The 15559-nt window shown below is 42.6% G+C and overlaps 1 protein-coding gene across 4 annotated transcripts in view; it reads left to right on the top strand.

Moving 5' to 3' along the window:
* PPARG (peroxisome proliferator activated receptor gamma) overlaps positions 1–14672 on the top strand; it is a 118128-nt gene extending 103456 nt beyond the window's left edge. For all 4 annotated transcript variants that reach the window (XM_089678696.1, XM_089678695.1, XM_089678694.1 and 1 more), the window contains one exon: positions 13973–14672. In XM_089678696.1, the coding sequence (XP_089534822.1) occupies positions 13973–14220 (248 nt within the window). In that variant the 3' untranslated portion in view covers positions 14221–14672. The remainder of the gene's footprint in view (positions 1–13972) is intronic.
* The last annotated feature ends 887 nt before the right edge of the window (positions 14673–15559 follow it).

Below are 15559 nucleotides of genomic sequence, written 5' to 3'. Positions count from 1 at the left end.
GGATGAACTTGCAGAAAATGTTAAAAGCTTGAAAAAAAAACTAATACTGCCCCAAAATGTAAGTATTGGTAAGCTGCAGAATTTTACATTTTTGTTCTTGTGTCAGTGACTTAGAAAGTACTCAAGCCAGAGATTCACCAGGCAATTATGATTTTCAAAAGGTCAGCAAAGGCGGCCCATGTAGTTTGCTAATGATGAATTTTCCATTGAAAAGATGGAAACAAATGTAACCTTGTTTAGTCCCCCTGGCATTCATAAATAATAAACTGATGCTATCTAGAATTAATTTATCTTTTTACATGTTCAGTAAGAAGTTAAATTGAGTAAGATAAATGTTTATTAATAAACAGTATACACAAAGAGCTTAAATTGCATAGAATCACATGCACACAGAAGCCTGGTTAGCCATTAATAACAGGATTATCATGGCCCATTAGCAAGCTTTCCTCAAGGAATAAATATTCGGCAAGGACTAATTGGTGATGTCAGTGAAAATTCTCCTACAGGCATAGTCAGTATTTTCAAATATGTGTCCATTTCTTTTATACAGTAACACTAACATCATACGTAGACAGTAGCCAGACATGCATTCCTGATACAACCACCAAGCAGTCTCTGTTGTACTCTGTTCAGTTCTTTGATGTATACACATATCTATGAATTGGGCAGACACCCTTATCTTATAATTGTCCCAGAGCAGTGGTCTCCAAACTGCGGCCTTTTGCTTGCCTCTATCCAGTCCTTGAGGCATTATTCCTGCCACTGACACCAACAGTGGGGCACCATTCCTCCCATTGGCACCAACTTTTTTTTCCCTAATACCAAAGATTGGGCATTGTTTACTTCCACTGGGCGGCTGTGCCCAAAAAGTCTGAAGGACAGTAAACTGGCCCTTTTTTAAAAAGTTTGGAGATCCCTGTCCTAGGGAAATAACATGGATCAGCTCTATTCAGTCTTTCCCGATTGGTCTAACATGTCTACTGTAATCTGTAGATACTCCAGAACTACAATCCATTTGAATGTTTAGAACCTCTGTTTGTATTGCTGCCTGTGTCCTCATTGAGGAGATTTAATCTTTCTGTTTGTCCTGGAGGCAATTGTATCTGGCACAGAAAGTAAATGGAAAAACAAAATGTTGTCACTGTAATAGGATGTGAGGGCCTATCTCCCAATGGGGACATTTATTCCAGTGGCAACTGTCAAAGTTGGAGATTCTCCTTTCTTTCCAGATTGCTGCTACTTCTTCTTATGCCTCTGGTACAGTATTTGAAGGGAAATACCTCCATTATGGTAACACAGACAGATATTACCCACTCTATCTAGGGCTAAAAAGAAGTTTTGGCTGGAGTTCTGCTTTAATATTTGTTGTTTGATACTGTCAAAACTGGCAGGATCAGGTGACCATCATCTAACCTATATGGCTTCTTTAAAATGTATCTAAATCCACGCAGCTTACCAATTATTAGATGTGGTGACTGCATGAGCAGGTTTTTTCCCCTTTACCCGCTGATCCTGCTGGTAACACATTTCTATGCTAGGGTGACAGCGATCATTGACTATGTAGGTGGGGTGCAGCGTGGTGTTACCGCAATAACACAGTCCCAGCGAGATGAAAGAACTTGTAATGAAATAATGCAGAGACAGTTCCAGGGGCGGACTGATAACTCATGGGGTCCCTGGGCAATAGGGGATCATGGGGCCCCTGTGTCCTTGCCCAAACTCAAAAAAACCTAAGAAAAAGGTACCAGGGGCATCTCAAGGTGCGCCCTACTGACCCCGGGCCCTCGGGAAGTGCCCGTGTTTCCAAATGGTCAGTCCGCCCCTGGACAGTTCACAATAAATTCAGTGGAAAGACAACCAGCCGGGAAAACTCACAGATCCAGCAGCATGTAGAGAGCAGGGTTCAGTGGAACAGCACCAGTTAGGAGAGGCAAAATTGTGCCCATGTGGGAAGATTTTCAGAGAATAGTTGCAATCCCTATGCTTTCCCTCCTGGTCAGGAATCTTTCCCTGCTACTAGTTCTGTCCCTACAAGGTGGGGTACCCATCCCTACTCTACCCACACACAAAAAATGCGTGCCAAGCCTGGGAGCCAGGGCCTTAAATAGGCTCTGCCTGACCCAAAATAGCTCCTAGAGTCACATGGGGCAGCAGGATTCAATTGGATTCCCCAGTGACCCAGGAAACCATAGAGGAACCATCTTCCTCTTGACTTCCTCGCCAACTGCATTGCCATTGTGGAAGAGAGCCATGTGCAGCAGAGAGATTAGACTGCACCTGCCTACAATCATACTGTATCTTTGAATAGCAATGTTGCCCCTCTAGGGCAGGACTGCAAAACACCTCCCTTCTCATCTTCTCTATAACATAGTGGGAGGTCTTTTGTAGTCCCCAGAACAAACTGGGAACAATGTAATGCATGAGTGTAGCAGAATCAATGAGCACAGTAAGGTATCAGCTTACCATATTATTGGCAGGAGCCAGGGGCGGACTGACAACTCATGGGGCCCCCGGGCAATAGGGGATCATGGGGCCCCTGTGTTCTTGCCCAAACTCAAAAAAGCCTATGAAAAAGGTACCAGGGGCATCTCATGGGGCCCCCTACTGACCCCGGGCCCTCGGGCAGTGCCCGAGTTTCCAAATGGTCAGTCTGCCCCTGGCAGGAGCAACAGGTATTTTTGCACATGTTTAACAGATAAAACAAGATATATGAAAACATTTTCAGTTGTGTATTGAACAGACCCAAAGGGTCCAAATTAAAATTTGTTGTTCGAGTTTCCATACATGCCATCACACAGGTAAAAAGATGTTCTAACTGCTTCCCTTCTTTCCCTGATCCTTTGGATCTGTCTCTACTACTTAGGGCTTGTGGCATTATGCTCAGCTACATTCAGTTATGTGCAGATTTTATAAGAGTTGGCATCATTGCTAGGCAGAGAAATCAGATTGGTTAAAGTGTAACCGTCCAGTAAACGTAAGATTAAAGCCATGTCATCTGAGGATAAGTTTACTGCGATAATTTCATTGTAGTTGTAGACTTCATAAATGCAGCAGGTTCAAACCAGGTCTAGATGTAGATTAAGGACTCTGAAAGAAACTGTCTTTCAATACTATATAATAAAATCTTGTATTGTATCACATTAGTCTCATAAATGTGTATATTCAGTTTGTTAAAGACGTTTGAATTTAAAGAGAATCTGTCATAAATACACCAATGACACCCTCTTAGATGGAACCTGTCATTCTGTGACTCCTGAGTAGCTTGTTACATTTGGATTCAGATTGTTCTTTGTGCACGCATGGAAACATATATGTCTTGTTGTGAATGGGCCCATATAGTTCGCCTTTCTTTTTCATGCTAAGCACACTGGACATTTAGCCCTGATGCATGGGGCTCTGGCCTATAGCTATGAGTGGAGGGCACAGGCCTGCTGCTGGCAGCCTTCCTAAACTCTGTGACAGCCTTTCTCAACCTTTTCAACACAGAAGAACCCTTGAAATAACTTTCTGGTCTCAGGGAGCCCCTAATAAAAATTACTATATCTTCAAGTCATGATACATTAGTGTGATGGTCAGTGGGAAGAATGCTCCTTACACTTGTGGTCAATGGGAAGAATTGCCCCCTTATAGATAGCTAAAAAGATCAATGGTGTCAATGGGAACTTATCTTAGAGGCAGAAATTGCTCAAGGAACCCCTAGCAACTTCTGGAGGAACCCTGGTTGAGAAACCCTGCTCTATGAGAAGCTCACAGCTGCTGCAGCTTGACAGGGCTTGATGATGTGACTAAAGGTAAGAATGTTTAGGGCTTTATGCACCCAGGAACAAATGTCCAGTGTGCAAGAAATCTGTATTTCAAGCAATGGCCCTTGGGCCCCTCCTGCGCTAAATGCAAGCGCTGCAAGGTGCACCATCCAGCCACTTCCAACACCAGCAATTGTCAAAAATAAGTAAGAGCCTCTGTCAGCCAAAAATGTCTTCTTTTTAGTTTGGGGTAGGGTGGGGAATGGTCATTGTAGTATATACCCAACATGAAAGAAGAAAACCTTTGAAACTGGGCTAGATCTATCCTATCTGATCTGGAGGTGCAGTAAAAAAAATGTCAGGGGGCACAATGTCAACACAATGTCTGATAGCCTGTCACACAGTGTCATGACCTGGGAAACACGAGTATGTTAAACGTACATTAGGCTGTCATTAGATTGGGGCGATTAAACAAAGCCTGTGCCCCTTTATATCAGGAGTCCTCATCAGAGTCCCTCTTTACATCATGAGTACTCATCAGAGTCCCCCCTTTACATCAACATCCCCATTAGAATGCCCCCTTACATTAAGGTAAATTATCTCTTGAAATGACACTGTTAAATGTTTTATGCAGAATAAAGTTACAAAAATAAATATTAATTAAACACCCATCAGGTGTCTCCCTTTACATCAGGTGTCCCCATCAGAGTGTCCCCTTACATCAGGGTCCCCATCAGAGCCCCCCTTTTATTAGGTGAAACCCAACAGAATCCCCCCTTACACCAGGGTCCTTCTCAAAGTTCCCTCTTACATTAGGTGTCCCCATCAGAGTCCTCCTTACATCAGGTGTCCCTATCAGAGTGCCCCCTTACATCAGGTGTCCTCTTCACAGTGACCCCTTACATGGATTGTCCCAATCAGAGTGCTCCCTTATATCAATTACCACCATAATAATGGCTCATGTATCAGTAGATGCACTCCCAGGGACTGGGGGGGGGGGGGCTCAACTAAAATCTGGGGGATACAGCCAGGGGCGGACTGACAACTCAAGGGGCCCCCGGGCAATAGGGGATCATGGGGCCCCTGTGTCCTTGCCCAAACTCAAAAAAGCCTATGAAAAAGGTACCAGGGACATCTCATGAGGCCCCCTACTGACCCCGGGCCCTCGGGCAGTGCCCTAGTTTCCAAATGGTCAGTCTGCCCCTGGATACAGCCCAACCTGGCATCCACCTAGATCTGGCCCTATGGACATTTCTTAGGCAATGATAAGCAGGGCATATATCTTTGTGGGAACATTTCTCTATCTTGTGTCAAAATTCTGGATTTCATATTACTTTTTGCTGTCCTGGGGCAATCAGGGAGGATGATCTCACCAGCAGGAAGACTGAAAAAAAGTTGGCCAACAGACAATGCTCTATCCACACCTGTGCAAGCATCTTGGTAAAAAGTACTGGTGCTTTTTTTGCCCCCCATAGAAGCATAAAAAATACATTAAAGACGCACACGTGTGAACCTAGTCTCAATGATAAAACTTTGCCTTTAAATATACTTTAGCCCTGGTTCATAATGGATCCGAATTTGAAAGTCGGATGACAGTGCAACTTCGGGTGTGACTTCATAGACTTTTGCAAGGGAGAACGTCAGCAGCACACCAAGGATCACCAATATGGGTCCAAAAGTTTTAATGAACGATCACATAGTTACAGCAAGGCAACGTTTTGGAGTCTCGCAGGACCCATTCATCAGACATGTGACTCTGAAAAGTTACCTTGCTGTAATTATATGATCGTTCATTAAAACTCTTGGACCTACAGTCAGGTCCATAAATATTGGGACATCGACACAATTATAACATTTTTGGCTCTATACACCACCACAATGGATCTGAAATGAAACGAACAAGATGTGCTTTAATTGCAGACTGTCAGCTTTAATTTGAGGGTATTTACATCCAAATAAGGTGAACTGATTTGGATGTAAATACCCTCAAAGATGTGTAGGAATTACAACAGTTTGCATATGTGCCTCCCACTTGTTAAGGGACCAAAAGTAATGGGACAGAATAATAATCATAAATAAAACGTTCACTTTTTAATACTTGGTTGCAAATCCTTTGCAGTCAATTACAGCCTGAAGTCTGGAACGCATAGACATCACCAGATGCTGGATTTCATCCCTGGTGATGCTCTGCCAGGCCTCTACTGCAACTGTCTTCAGTTCCTGCTTGTTCTTGGGGCATTTTCCCTTCAGTTTTGTCTTCAGCAAGTGAAATGCATGCTCAATCGGATTCAGGTCAGGTGATTGACTTGGCCATTGCATAATATTCCACTTCTTTCCTTAAAAAACTCTTTGGTTGCTTTTGCAGTATGCTTTGGGTCATTGTCCATCTGCACTGTGAAATGGCGTCCAATGAGTTCTGAAGCATTTGGCTGAATATGAGCAGATAATATTGCCCGAAACACTTCAGAATTCATCCGGCTGCTTCTGTCAGCAGTCACATCATCAATAAATACAAGAGAAGCAGTTCCATTGGCAGCCATACATGCCTGCGCCATGACACTATCACCACCATGCTTCACTGATGAGGTGGTGTGCTTAGGATCATGAGCAGTTCCTTTCCTTCTCCATACTCTTCTCTTCCCATCACTCTGGTGCAAGTTGATCTCAGTCTCATCTGTCCATAGGATGTTGTTCCAGAACTGTGAAGGCTTTTTTAGATGTTGTTTGGCAAACTCTAATCTGGCCTTCCTGTTTTTGAGGCTCACCAATGGTTTACATCTTGTGGTGAACCCTCTGTATTCACTCTGGTGAAGTCTTCTCTTGATTGTTGACTTTGACACACATACACCTACCTCCTGGAGAGTGTTCTTGATCTGGCCAACTGTTGTGAAGGGTGTTTTCTTCACCAGGGAAAGAATTCTTCGGTCATCCACCACAGTTGTTTTCCGTGGTCTTCCGGGTCTTTTGGTGTTGCTGAGCTCTCCGGTGCATTCCTTCTTTTTAAGAATGTTCCAAACAGTTGTTTTGGCCACGCCTAATGTTTTTGCTATCTCTCTGATGGGTTTGTTTTTTCAGCCTAATGATGGCTTGCTTCACTGATAGTGACAACTCTTTGGATCTCATCTTGAGAGTTGACAGCAACAGATTCCAAATGCAAATAGCAAACTTGAAATGAACTCTGAACTTTTTATCTGCTCATTGTAATTGGGATAATGAGGGAATTACACACACCTGGCCATGAAACAGCTGAAAAGTCAATTGTCCCATTACTTTTGGTCCCTTAATAAGTGGGAAGCACATATGCAAACTGTTGTAATTCCTACACTGTTCACCTGATTTGGATGTAAATACCCTCAAATTAAAGCTGACAGTCTGCCGTTAAAGCACATCTTGTTTGTTTCATTTCAAATCTATTGTGGTGGTGTATAGAGCCAAAAATGTTAGAATTGTGTCGATGTCCCAATATTTATGGACCTGACTGTATATTGGTGATCCTCGGTGTGCTGGTGACATTCTCCTTTACCGATTCTGTTCGGTTCCAGCCGATGATCTCTTCAGCACTCACTTATACACACAGCCATTTTTAACGCAGGAACGTGTGTGTTTGGATTGTACACTTGTATTCATAGACATCTGTGCAACTTTCTGCATAGATGTCTGTGCAAGTCGTACCCCAAACGGCAAACGTAGTGCAGCAAAATACTTTTCTAATTGGAGTCTCATCGATTAGAACGGTTCCTTTGCTGATCATTGGATGCGATATGTCATGTGGTTTGAACAGTCAAATCACATGACAATTTGCACCAGTGTGAACCAGCACAAAATCTTACTTTCCCAGTGACAACATGAACACATACAGTATAGCAATAAAAATCTGATAAAGACAGCAACTCTTATAAAGTGTTTCCTTTGTTTCAGGAAAGCCAGCACATCTTGTTTGCTCATGAATTTGCCTGAAGTTGAGGACACAAAATTGACCAATTCAATCCAATATCCAAACATAATCATATTTCCTTCTAGGAGCATTCACACTATTATAGAAATCACAAAATTCTATTAATTTATGCTGTGTGAGTAAATTACACCACACATTTCTCATAGCATTGCCATGGGTGCCATCAGGGCTGCTTTTAGAAACCACGGGGCCCCATACAGCCAACCTGACAGGACCCCCCCCCCCAAAAAAAAAAACACAGTCTGCTATGCTTCAGGTATGAATGAACAAAGTGAGTGATCCGTAATGATCACTTTTTGTGTTCATTCAGGAAAGGAAGGGGCTGGTAAATTTGACATGTGTACCAGACCCTTCCCCCCTCTCTATCCTGAAGGCTCCTACTGTGTGCTTGCAATTGCTGGTAGGAAGGAGAGGAGGGAAGCCGACAGCTCTGCGGGGGTGGAGGCACACAGGGGGACCTGGGCACCAGGGGGAAACATAAGATGCGCAGGGAGGTGATGGGTGCAGGAGCAATTACTGGAACCGATCCCCTTTATGGCTCTCTCTGCAGTAGCTGAAAGCCAGCGAGCCAGAGAAGATGCCAGCTTGCAGCTGCTGCAGGAAGAGCCATACAGGGGATCAATTCCAGTAACTGCACCAACCCCCCGCCATGCCGAACACCCTCCCTGCCCACCTATGATTCACCCAGCTGCCTGGGCCCCCCTGCTGGTCTGGGCCCCGTACAGGAGGACTAGAGGTACCCCCTTATCAAAGGCCTTGGGTGCCATGCCTGCTAGCAATCAAACAGTAAATGCAATCATGTACTCGCGGTTCTTGTTTAGATATATCTAAATCCCTAAAACAATAGTGTAATGAATATCAGCTTACCTGTCCTAAGATGTAGTGACTTGCTTTGGTTTTATATTTTCAGGCTTTTTTTCCTTTATTTTTTACTTGGTAATTCTGCCAGTACCGCATTTCCTGTCCTAGGGTGTCAACATTCACTCACTGAGCTATATCTATGGAGGAGCAGTGTTGCCACTCTAGGACAGGAAGTGTGGCAGAACTACAAAACACCTCCCCCTCTCCTCACTTTGATATTAAACTGAGGAGGTGCTTTGTAGTCCATAGAGATCTGGCAACAATGCTAGCTGATAACAGTAAACATAAGTGGAAAGCAGAGAAAGTTATCTGCTCATAAGGTTTCTGGAAGGATCAACAGGCACTTAATAATCTGCTACAACAAAACACTTTTAGTAGTGTGTTTAACCAAGTAACAGCGAGCAAATAGGAGACATTTAGGCTCTATGCACACGGGGCGTTTTAATAACGCTGGTAGAGTTAGCTGTGTAAAGTTGCGTTGAAAACAAAGAGTTTTTCAGCATTTTTTTTGCATTTTTCCACATTTGCGTTTTTTAGTGTTACTACACACAACATAATAAATAAAATGTTTGCTCAAAAAAATGCGCACGTTTACCACGTTTTTATTCGATTACGAGCGTTAGAGCATTTTTACAGCTAAAAACTCCTCTAGAAACCCACTAATTTTGTGTTTTTTTTTCCAGCCAAAAAACGCCCCTGACAAAAAAATGCTGATTAAAGCCTATGTGTGCATGGACCAGGGGCAGACTGACCATTTGGAAACTCGGGCACTGCCCGAGGGCCCGGGGTCAGTAGGGGGCCCCATGAGATGTCCCTGGTACCTTTTTCATAGGCTTTTTTGAGTTTGGGCAAGGACACAGGGGCCCCATGATCCCCTATTGCTTGGGGGCCCTATGAGTTGTCAGTCTGCCCCTGGCATGGACACATAACATGCTGGGAATTTACTGGCTGTTGAAAAAAACGGCAAAAGCCAAAAACAGCCGCTGTAAAAATGGCCAGTGTGTATGAAGACTAATGGTTATGGTTTACACTTTCAGGCTTTTTCGTGGATGTGGGTGATGGGAAAACTATTTAACCATGGCCATTAGTTGCTTTTTCATTAAGGACAAGCACACTGTGCTTCATTGGTAGTGTTTACTGAACTGAAGAATTTAGAAGATGCTAGCTAACAATGACCTCAATGAGTATTAGAACAACCTCATTTCAAATTAGACTGCAATTCAGAAATATTCTGTATGCCAGGGCTGAAACATATCATGGGAAAGCAGGCATGCCGCATCCAGTTGTATTAAGTTTTGTCAGTTCTGCAAAAACTCATCAATCAATAAAACAGTGGCTGATATATTAATATTTATGTAATGTGAAATGAGGTGCTGCTACAACTAAGCAAGTTTTCTATAATTCATTTAAAACATTGACTATTTTTTATTTTTTAATTTATATTGGCTTTCCATAAACACAAAAAATTGTACAGCATGTACATATAAAGGACAGACAACAATTTACACGAATCAATTTAATATATGACTGCATTGCAATAAAATACCAGGTAGTCATAGTATATACATAATTTACTATTCTATCATATGAGCCTAACGACTATATACTGTATATATGGTGAGTGACTTAATTTTACGCAGTATCCACGACTGCATTTATAAATTAATAATCAATTTGTATGGTAGACTGTCATTCCAAAATTAATAAAACAAAAAAATGATGTGCTAGTGTATCAGAAAAGGAATCACTTAGAAAGCATGTGCTCTACAACAAACTTGTGAATAGACAAAATAAATAACAAAATTCATGAAGATTCTAAAAAAGTCCACAACAAAAAAACTTCTAGAAAGCTCAAATGATTCCATGAGATCATGTCAGCCAATAGTTATAACATATTCGCAAGAGAAAGAAGAACTCTCATGATGCAGTAATTAAAAATCACGCTTTAGTAAAATTAGACATCTATTTACGAGCATAAAAGTATAAAAGGCATCAATGGTATTCAGCAATCAACGCCTCGGCGGGCATGATGACAACTCCGCTATAGCTCCACCCTATGTGGTATTTATTTAACCTGTTCACAAGTTTGTTGTACAGTAGAGCGCATGCTTTATAAAGACTCTTGTTTATATATGAATTGAATAATTTATTTCTTTAATGCACTTTGTTATGAAACACACTTTGATTAAGTAGACTGTGATTCCAGCCAGGGGGACCAACATTTTTTGAAGTTTCAATGGGCATCCTCGAGCCTCGTACATTAAAGCGGCTCTAAAGTCTAAACATTTTTTTACCTTAATGCATTCCTTGCATTAAGGTAAAAAATGTTTAACGTATTGCTGCCTCACCCCCCCCCCCCCAATACTTACCTGAGTCAGTGGTATTTACCGTGAGGCAAACAAGGTATTTGCCTTGGGTGGCAGTTTTCAGGAGGGAGGCAGCACTCCCCAGAAGGCGTGTCAGGGACGGGGACCTGGTGAGGAGGCTGTATGCTGCTGGAGGTTGCGGGATGGCTGGCTACTTATTGTGCTGGTTAGTTCTTTTAACTGGGTGATCAGGTGTTGGTGGCGATGGTGACGAGGGGGAGGAATGGCAGGTGATCGGGTGTTTGTTAGTGGCAGGGGGGTGGTGGTGCTGGTTGCCGGTGGTGGTGGTGATGGGGGGTTGCTGCTGGTGGGGGATGCCGATTCTTGTGTTGCTTAGGGCAGCACAAGAAATGAATACAACACTGACCTGAGTCCTCACTCGATCCAGCACTGTGCCTATCTGCAGCGACTCTCTCCTCTCACTTCCTGGTCTCACAGTCTTTGCTGAGGCAGCGGGAGCCATTGGTTCCTTCTGCTGAGTTGAGCTGCACTGTCTGTATCTATGGATACATGAAGTTCAGCTTTGGATTGAGCCTACAGGTGTGCCATGATAGGAAGTGACTTCCTGTGGTTTCACACCAAGAAGAGGAGGAGCCAGGAGTGCCAGCGCGAGATCTGAGGACAAGAGAATCAGGGCCACTCTGTACAATTCTATATTGCACAGAACAGGTAAGTATAAATCTGTTTGTTATTAAAAAATAATTGCATTTACAATCACTTTCATTTATACTTAGGGATAATTTGGTTGACCAGTCTAAGCTATTGAGGTAGAGTGGGAAAAACCTGTGACTTCCACTGGATTGCCATAAGTTTCTTAGCCTAAACAAATACAATTGTAGAAGAAGTTTTGTATAATTAGATAAGTCTGAGTCCTCTAAAAACCCCAATAATTATTTAGAGAGAATCGTGTGCATGGAGAACGCCACAATTCCGAATGGAGTATGAGTACAGGTGTAGAATGGCCTCATCCAGCTCCTCTCAACAAGTCGAACCCTCTGACATATCTCACCCACCCTTTTGGGGCTTAGTCATAGAGATTTATGATCTCTATGACCTCTATGACTAAGCCCCGGATGGGCTGGATGAAACATGTCAGGGGGGCCTGGTTTGTGGAGCAGAGATGGCTGAGGCCGTTCTACACCTGTACTCTTATTCTGGTTGGGAGTGTGGCATTCTCCATGCACATGATTCTGTCATTGTTGGATAAGTGAGCCTGTATGCTGCCACTTCTATTTCTGAAGACCAGGGGGACTGAACTCTCTCCTTGCTTGCAGCGATGATCCAAGCTCCATTCTGGGTTACATATATTGGGCAGCTAGAGGATAGAACTTAAAAAGTCAGTGAGTGCAGAAGGTGCATATGACTGTATGATAGAATGTGCCATTGTCAGATGGAAATTTGGGGCAGGACAGTTTACCCATGTTAAAATATATTGGGACTGTATATTTTTAATGATTATTCCAATATTAAGGCAAACTGATGGGGCAGATAAAGAACTAAAAACTGAAATTCACAAACGTGTATGTAGAAACTTTTATTTGTGCACGGTTATACAGTGTTTTTCTATGTCATTCACTGCACAGCTTTGTAAAATATTATCGGTTAAGATATGTTTGCAGCATCAGGCAGCTGTTGTGGGTAAATTAGACATATTATCAACAGATCCTAAAATTATGGGCATATGTAATAACAGCTGGCAAAGGTGCCATAGGCTACCAAACACTACCTATCACTGTCGATCCCTGCAAACACTCTAAAAGCAACATTATGCAACAAAAGGGTTGCCATTTTTTTTCTTCCAAGAATAGGCACATATGGATGGTATAACAAACAGCTCTCTGTGGTGCTTGTAATTAGCTCTGGCTTAATAGGTTTCTTACAAAGACAAAAGAACTAAAGCTACTGGGTTTGGGCTGTAAGTCTGGTAACACTGGCTGGAAAGGATGGTGCATGATCAAATGTATTCAAAGTAGAACAGACCAAAAATAACAAGATAAAATGAACAGCCCATTGAAAGATAAAATAACAAAGCCAGCTTTTGTTGCACAATTCACTATCAATCTTGAGATTTTCCTCCATAGTACTTTTTTCTGCCACTAGATGTCCTCAGTCTTGTGGCCCAAATCCCGCTTCCTCTGAGCCCAAATCATCCTGAACCCTCCCCAACCTGTGCCTGGACAGTGGAAGGAGAGGTAGTACAGTGATGAGCTTATTTTAGGTGGACCTGATCGAACCCTCCATTACCCTTTATAGAGTTGTGGATGTAAATGGACTTGTGTCCAATCCACTAAAAACAGATGTAAGGGGATCCGTTCCTCCTCCGAATAGTGGTTCAGAATGGATGGCAGGCAGTTGTACACGGAAAGGCATTCTGTTTCCATTTGACTGCCCATAGAGGACAGCGGGTTGTTTCTGTGTCCCTTCTGCATAAGCAGAGTGGACACAGACCAGCCATCTGCTTGCTCAGCAGGGACCAGCGGACAGATTCCCTGCTGAGCAAGCACACTCCTAGTGGAGTCCACCCCGTTTGGAAGGGGCCTAACCAGGGGCGGACTGACAACTCATGGGGTCCCCGGGCAATAGGGAATCATGGGGCCCCTGTATCCTTGCCGAAACTCAAAAAAGCCTATGAAAGAGGTACCAGGGGAATCTCATGGGGCCCCCTACTGACCCCGGGCCCTCGGGCAGTGCCTGAGTTTCCAAATGGTCAGTCCGCCCCTGGGCCTAACTCTCTGTCACATTACTTTCTGTTCAGCATGCTTCCTATCAGCTTATAATTTGATTGTCTCCTTATACTGCTTCTTCCTCTGGCAGGCCAGCCCTGGTATGAAGAAACTGCAAATGGCTAACACAAGGTCAATTTCATGTGCTTACACCGGTTGTGTTGAAAAAAATTATATTTTAATAATTACAGAGCTGCATTCCTTTGTGTCTTTCCGTTCTGCCTAGAGTTCAACCTTAATTAGACACGATTTTCACAGTGATAACATACTAATTACATTTTGAAATTGTTGCTCTTCAATTTTCTATTTTTCTTTTTTTTTCAGATCGTCCTGGATTGTTGAATGTGAAGCCCATAGAAGACATTCAGGACACATTGCTACAAGCGCTAGAGCTACAACTTAAGATAAACCATCCAGACTCCGCCCAGCTCTTTGCTAAACTTCTCCAAAAGATGACGGACCTTAGACAAGTGGTGACAGAGCATGTTCAGCAATTGCAGGTTATAAGGAAAACTGAGGCCGAGATGAGCCTTCATCCACTATTGCAAGAAATCTACAAGGACTTGTACTGAACTTCTGACAACACCTTCATGACTTCATTAGCCGATCACTGCTAACATCTGCAATGGCTCTACAAAATTTTGTGTAGATTGTTAACTTACACTTTTTCTAGAGCTAAGACCTTGTATGAATATGATCAACATCTCAAGAGAGCAACAAGGACTTTCGAACCTGCGAGAGAAGCACAAGGACTTGTATTGATCTCCTTCATCTACTGGAGACCTACAAGACTTTTACCAACCCACTTCTACAAGAGGCCTGCCAGTACCTGTACCGAACTAACCTTTTTCTAATTATGTATTTTTACAATTTGCACTATTTTTATGAGGGAAAACAGTAAAAACATTACTGTGACAAAGCCTTAAAAGACACAAAGCTTTCATATAACTGGTCTATTTTATGCAACTGGTTTATAAAACACATGTACAATTACCTTTTCATATTAAAATGTGTTATAAAAGGACATGTGTGGTGGATTGATATTAATTTGTGACACGCTACTTTTTATGTGGGATGGCACAGAATAGAATTTGCCTAAATTGTTGCCCTACGTTCTTTCATTATAAGTTTGTATTTTTAGATACCCGAGATTTTACCATTGCATAGATACATCACTTATACATACAGTATGCAATAGATTCAAGCATCATTTGCTACACATATGGCCATCAATTTGTGGACACCTGACCAATGACATTACGCCTCTTTGAACTTGTTGCACATTCTATTCAAAAACCATGAGTATTAATATGAAGTTTTGTCCCCTTTCCCTTTCTGGCTACAACACCTTCCACACTTCCACTAAGGCTTTTTTACAAGATGTTGGGAATGTGTCTGTCGAGAATTCATGCCCATTCAGTCAAAACAGCATTTATGAGGTCAGGTAATAATGTTGGATGAGCAAATCTGGCTCACAGTAGGGTTGATGTCTGGGCTCCATGTGGGCCACTCAAGTTCTCATACACTAAGCTTGCCAAATCATGTCTTCATGGAGCTGGCTTTGTGTACAGGACCATGGTCATGCTGGAACAGAAAGGACATTTCCCAAATAGTTGCCACATGGTTGGAAGCACACAATTGTGAAAGATATCTTTGTTGCAGCATTAAAAGTACCCTTCACTGAAAACACAGGAACTTGATAATGTAGAGGGGTGTCCACATACTATGAGGATAGTTGTAAGCTTGATGGTGAAATTTCCACAGACTTTTGGCCATAATCTGCATAACTGGGACATGTGTGGGCTAACCCCTTAGTTAAAATGATTTTACAGTGGCTATTATTGACAAAGATATTGTTTTCTGAGTATTCCCTTTTCTGCATTACAGAAAATGGTCTCTTTACAGAAAAAC

This window comes from Staurois parvus, unplaced genomic scaffold (assembly GCF_062004578.1).
Source record: "Staurois parvus isolate SC_StPar_1 unplaced genomic scaffold, SC_StPar_1.0 ptg000209l, whole genome shotgun sequence".
Classification (NCBI taxonomy): domain Eukaryota; kingdom Metazoa; phylum Chordata; class Amphibia; order Anura; family Ranidae; genus Staurois; species Staurois parvus.
The sequence above is the reverse complement of the archived record's forward strand: the minus strand, read 5'-3'. Positions and strand labels throughout refer to the sequence as shown.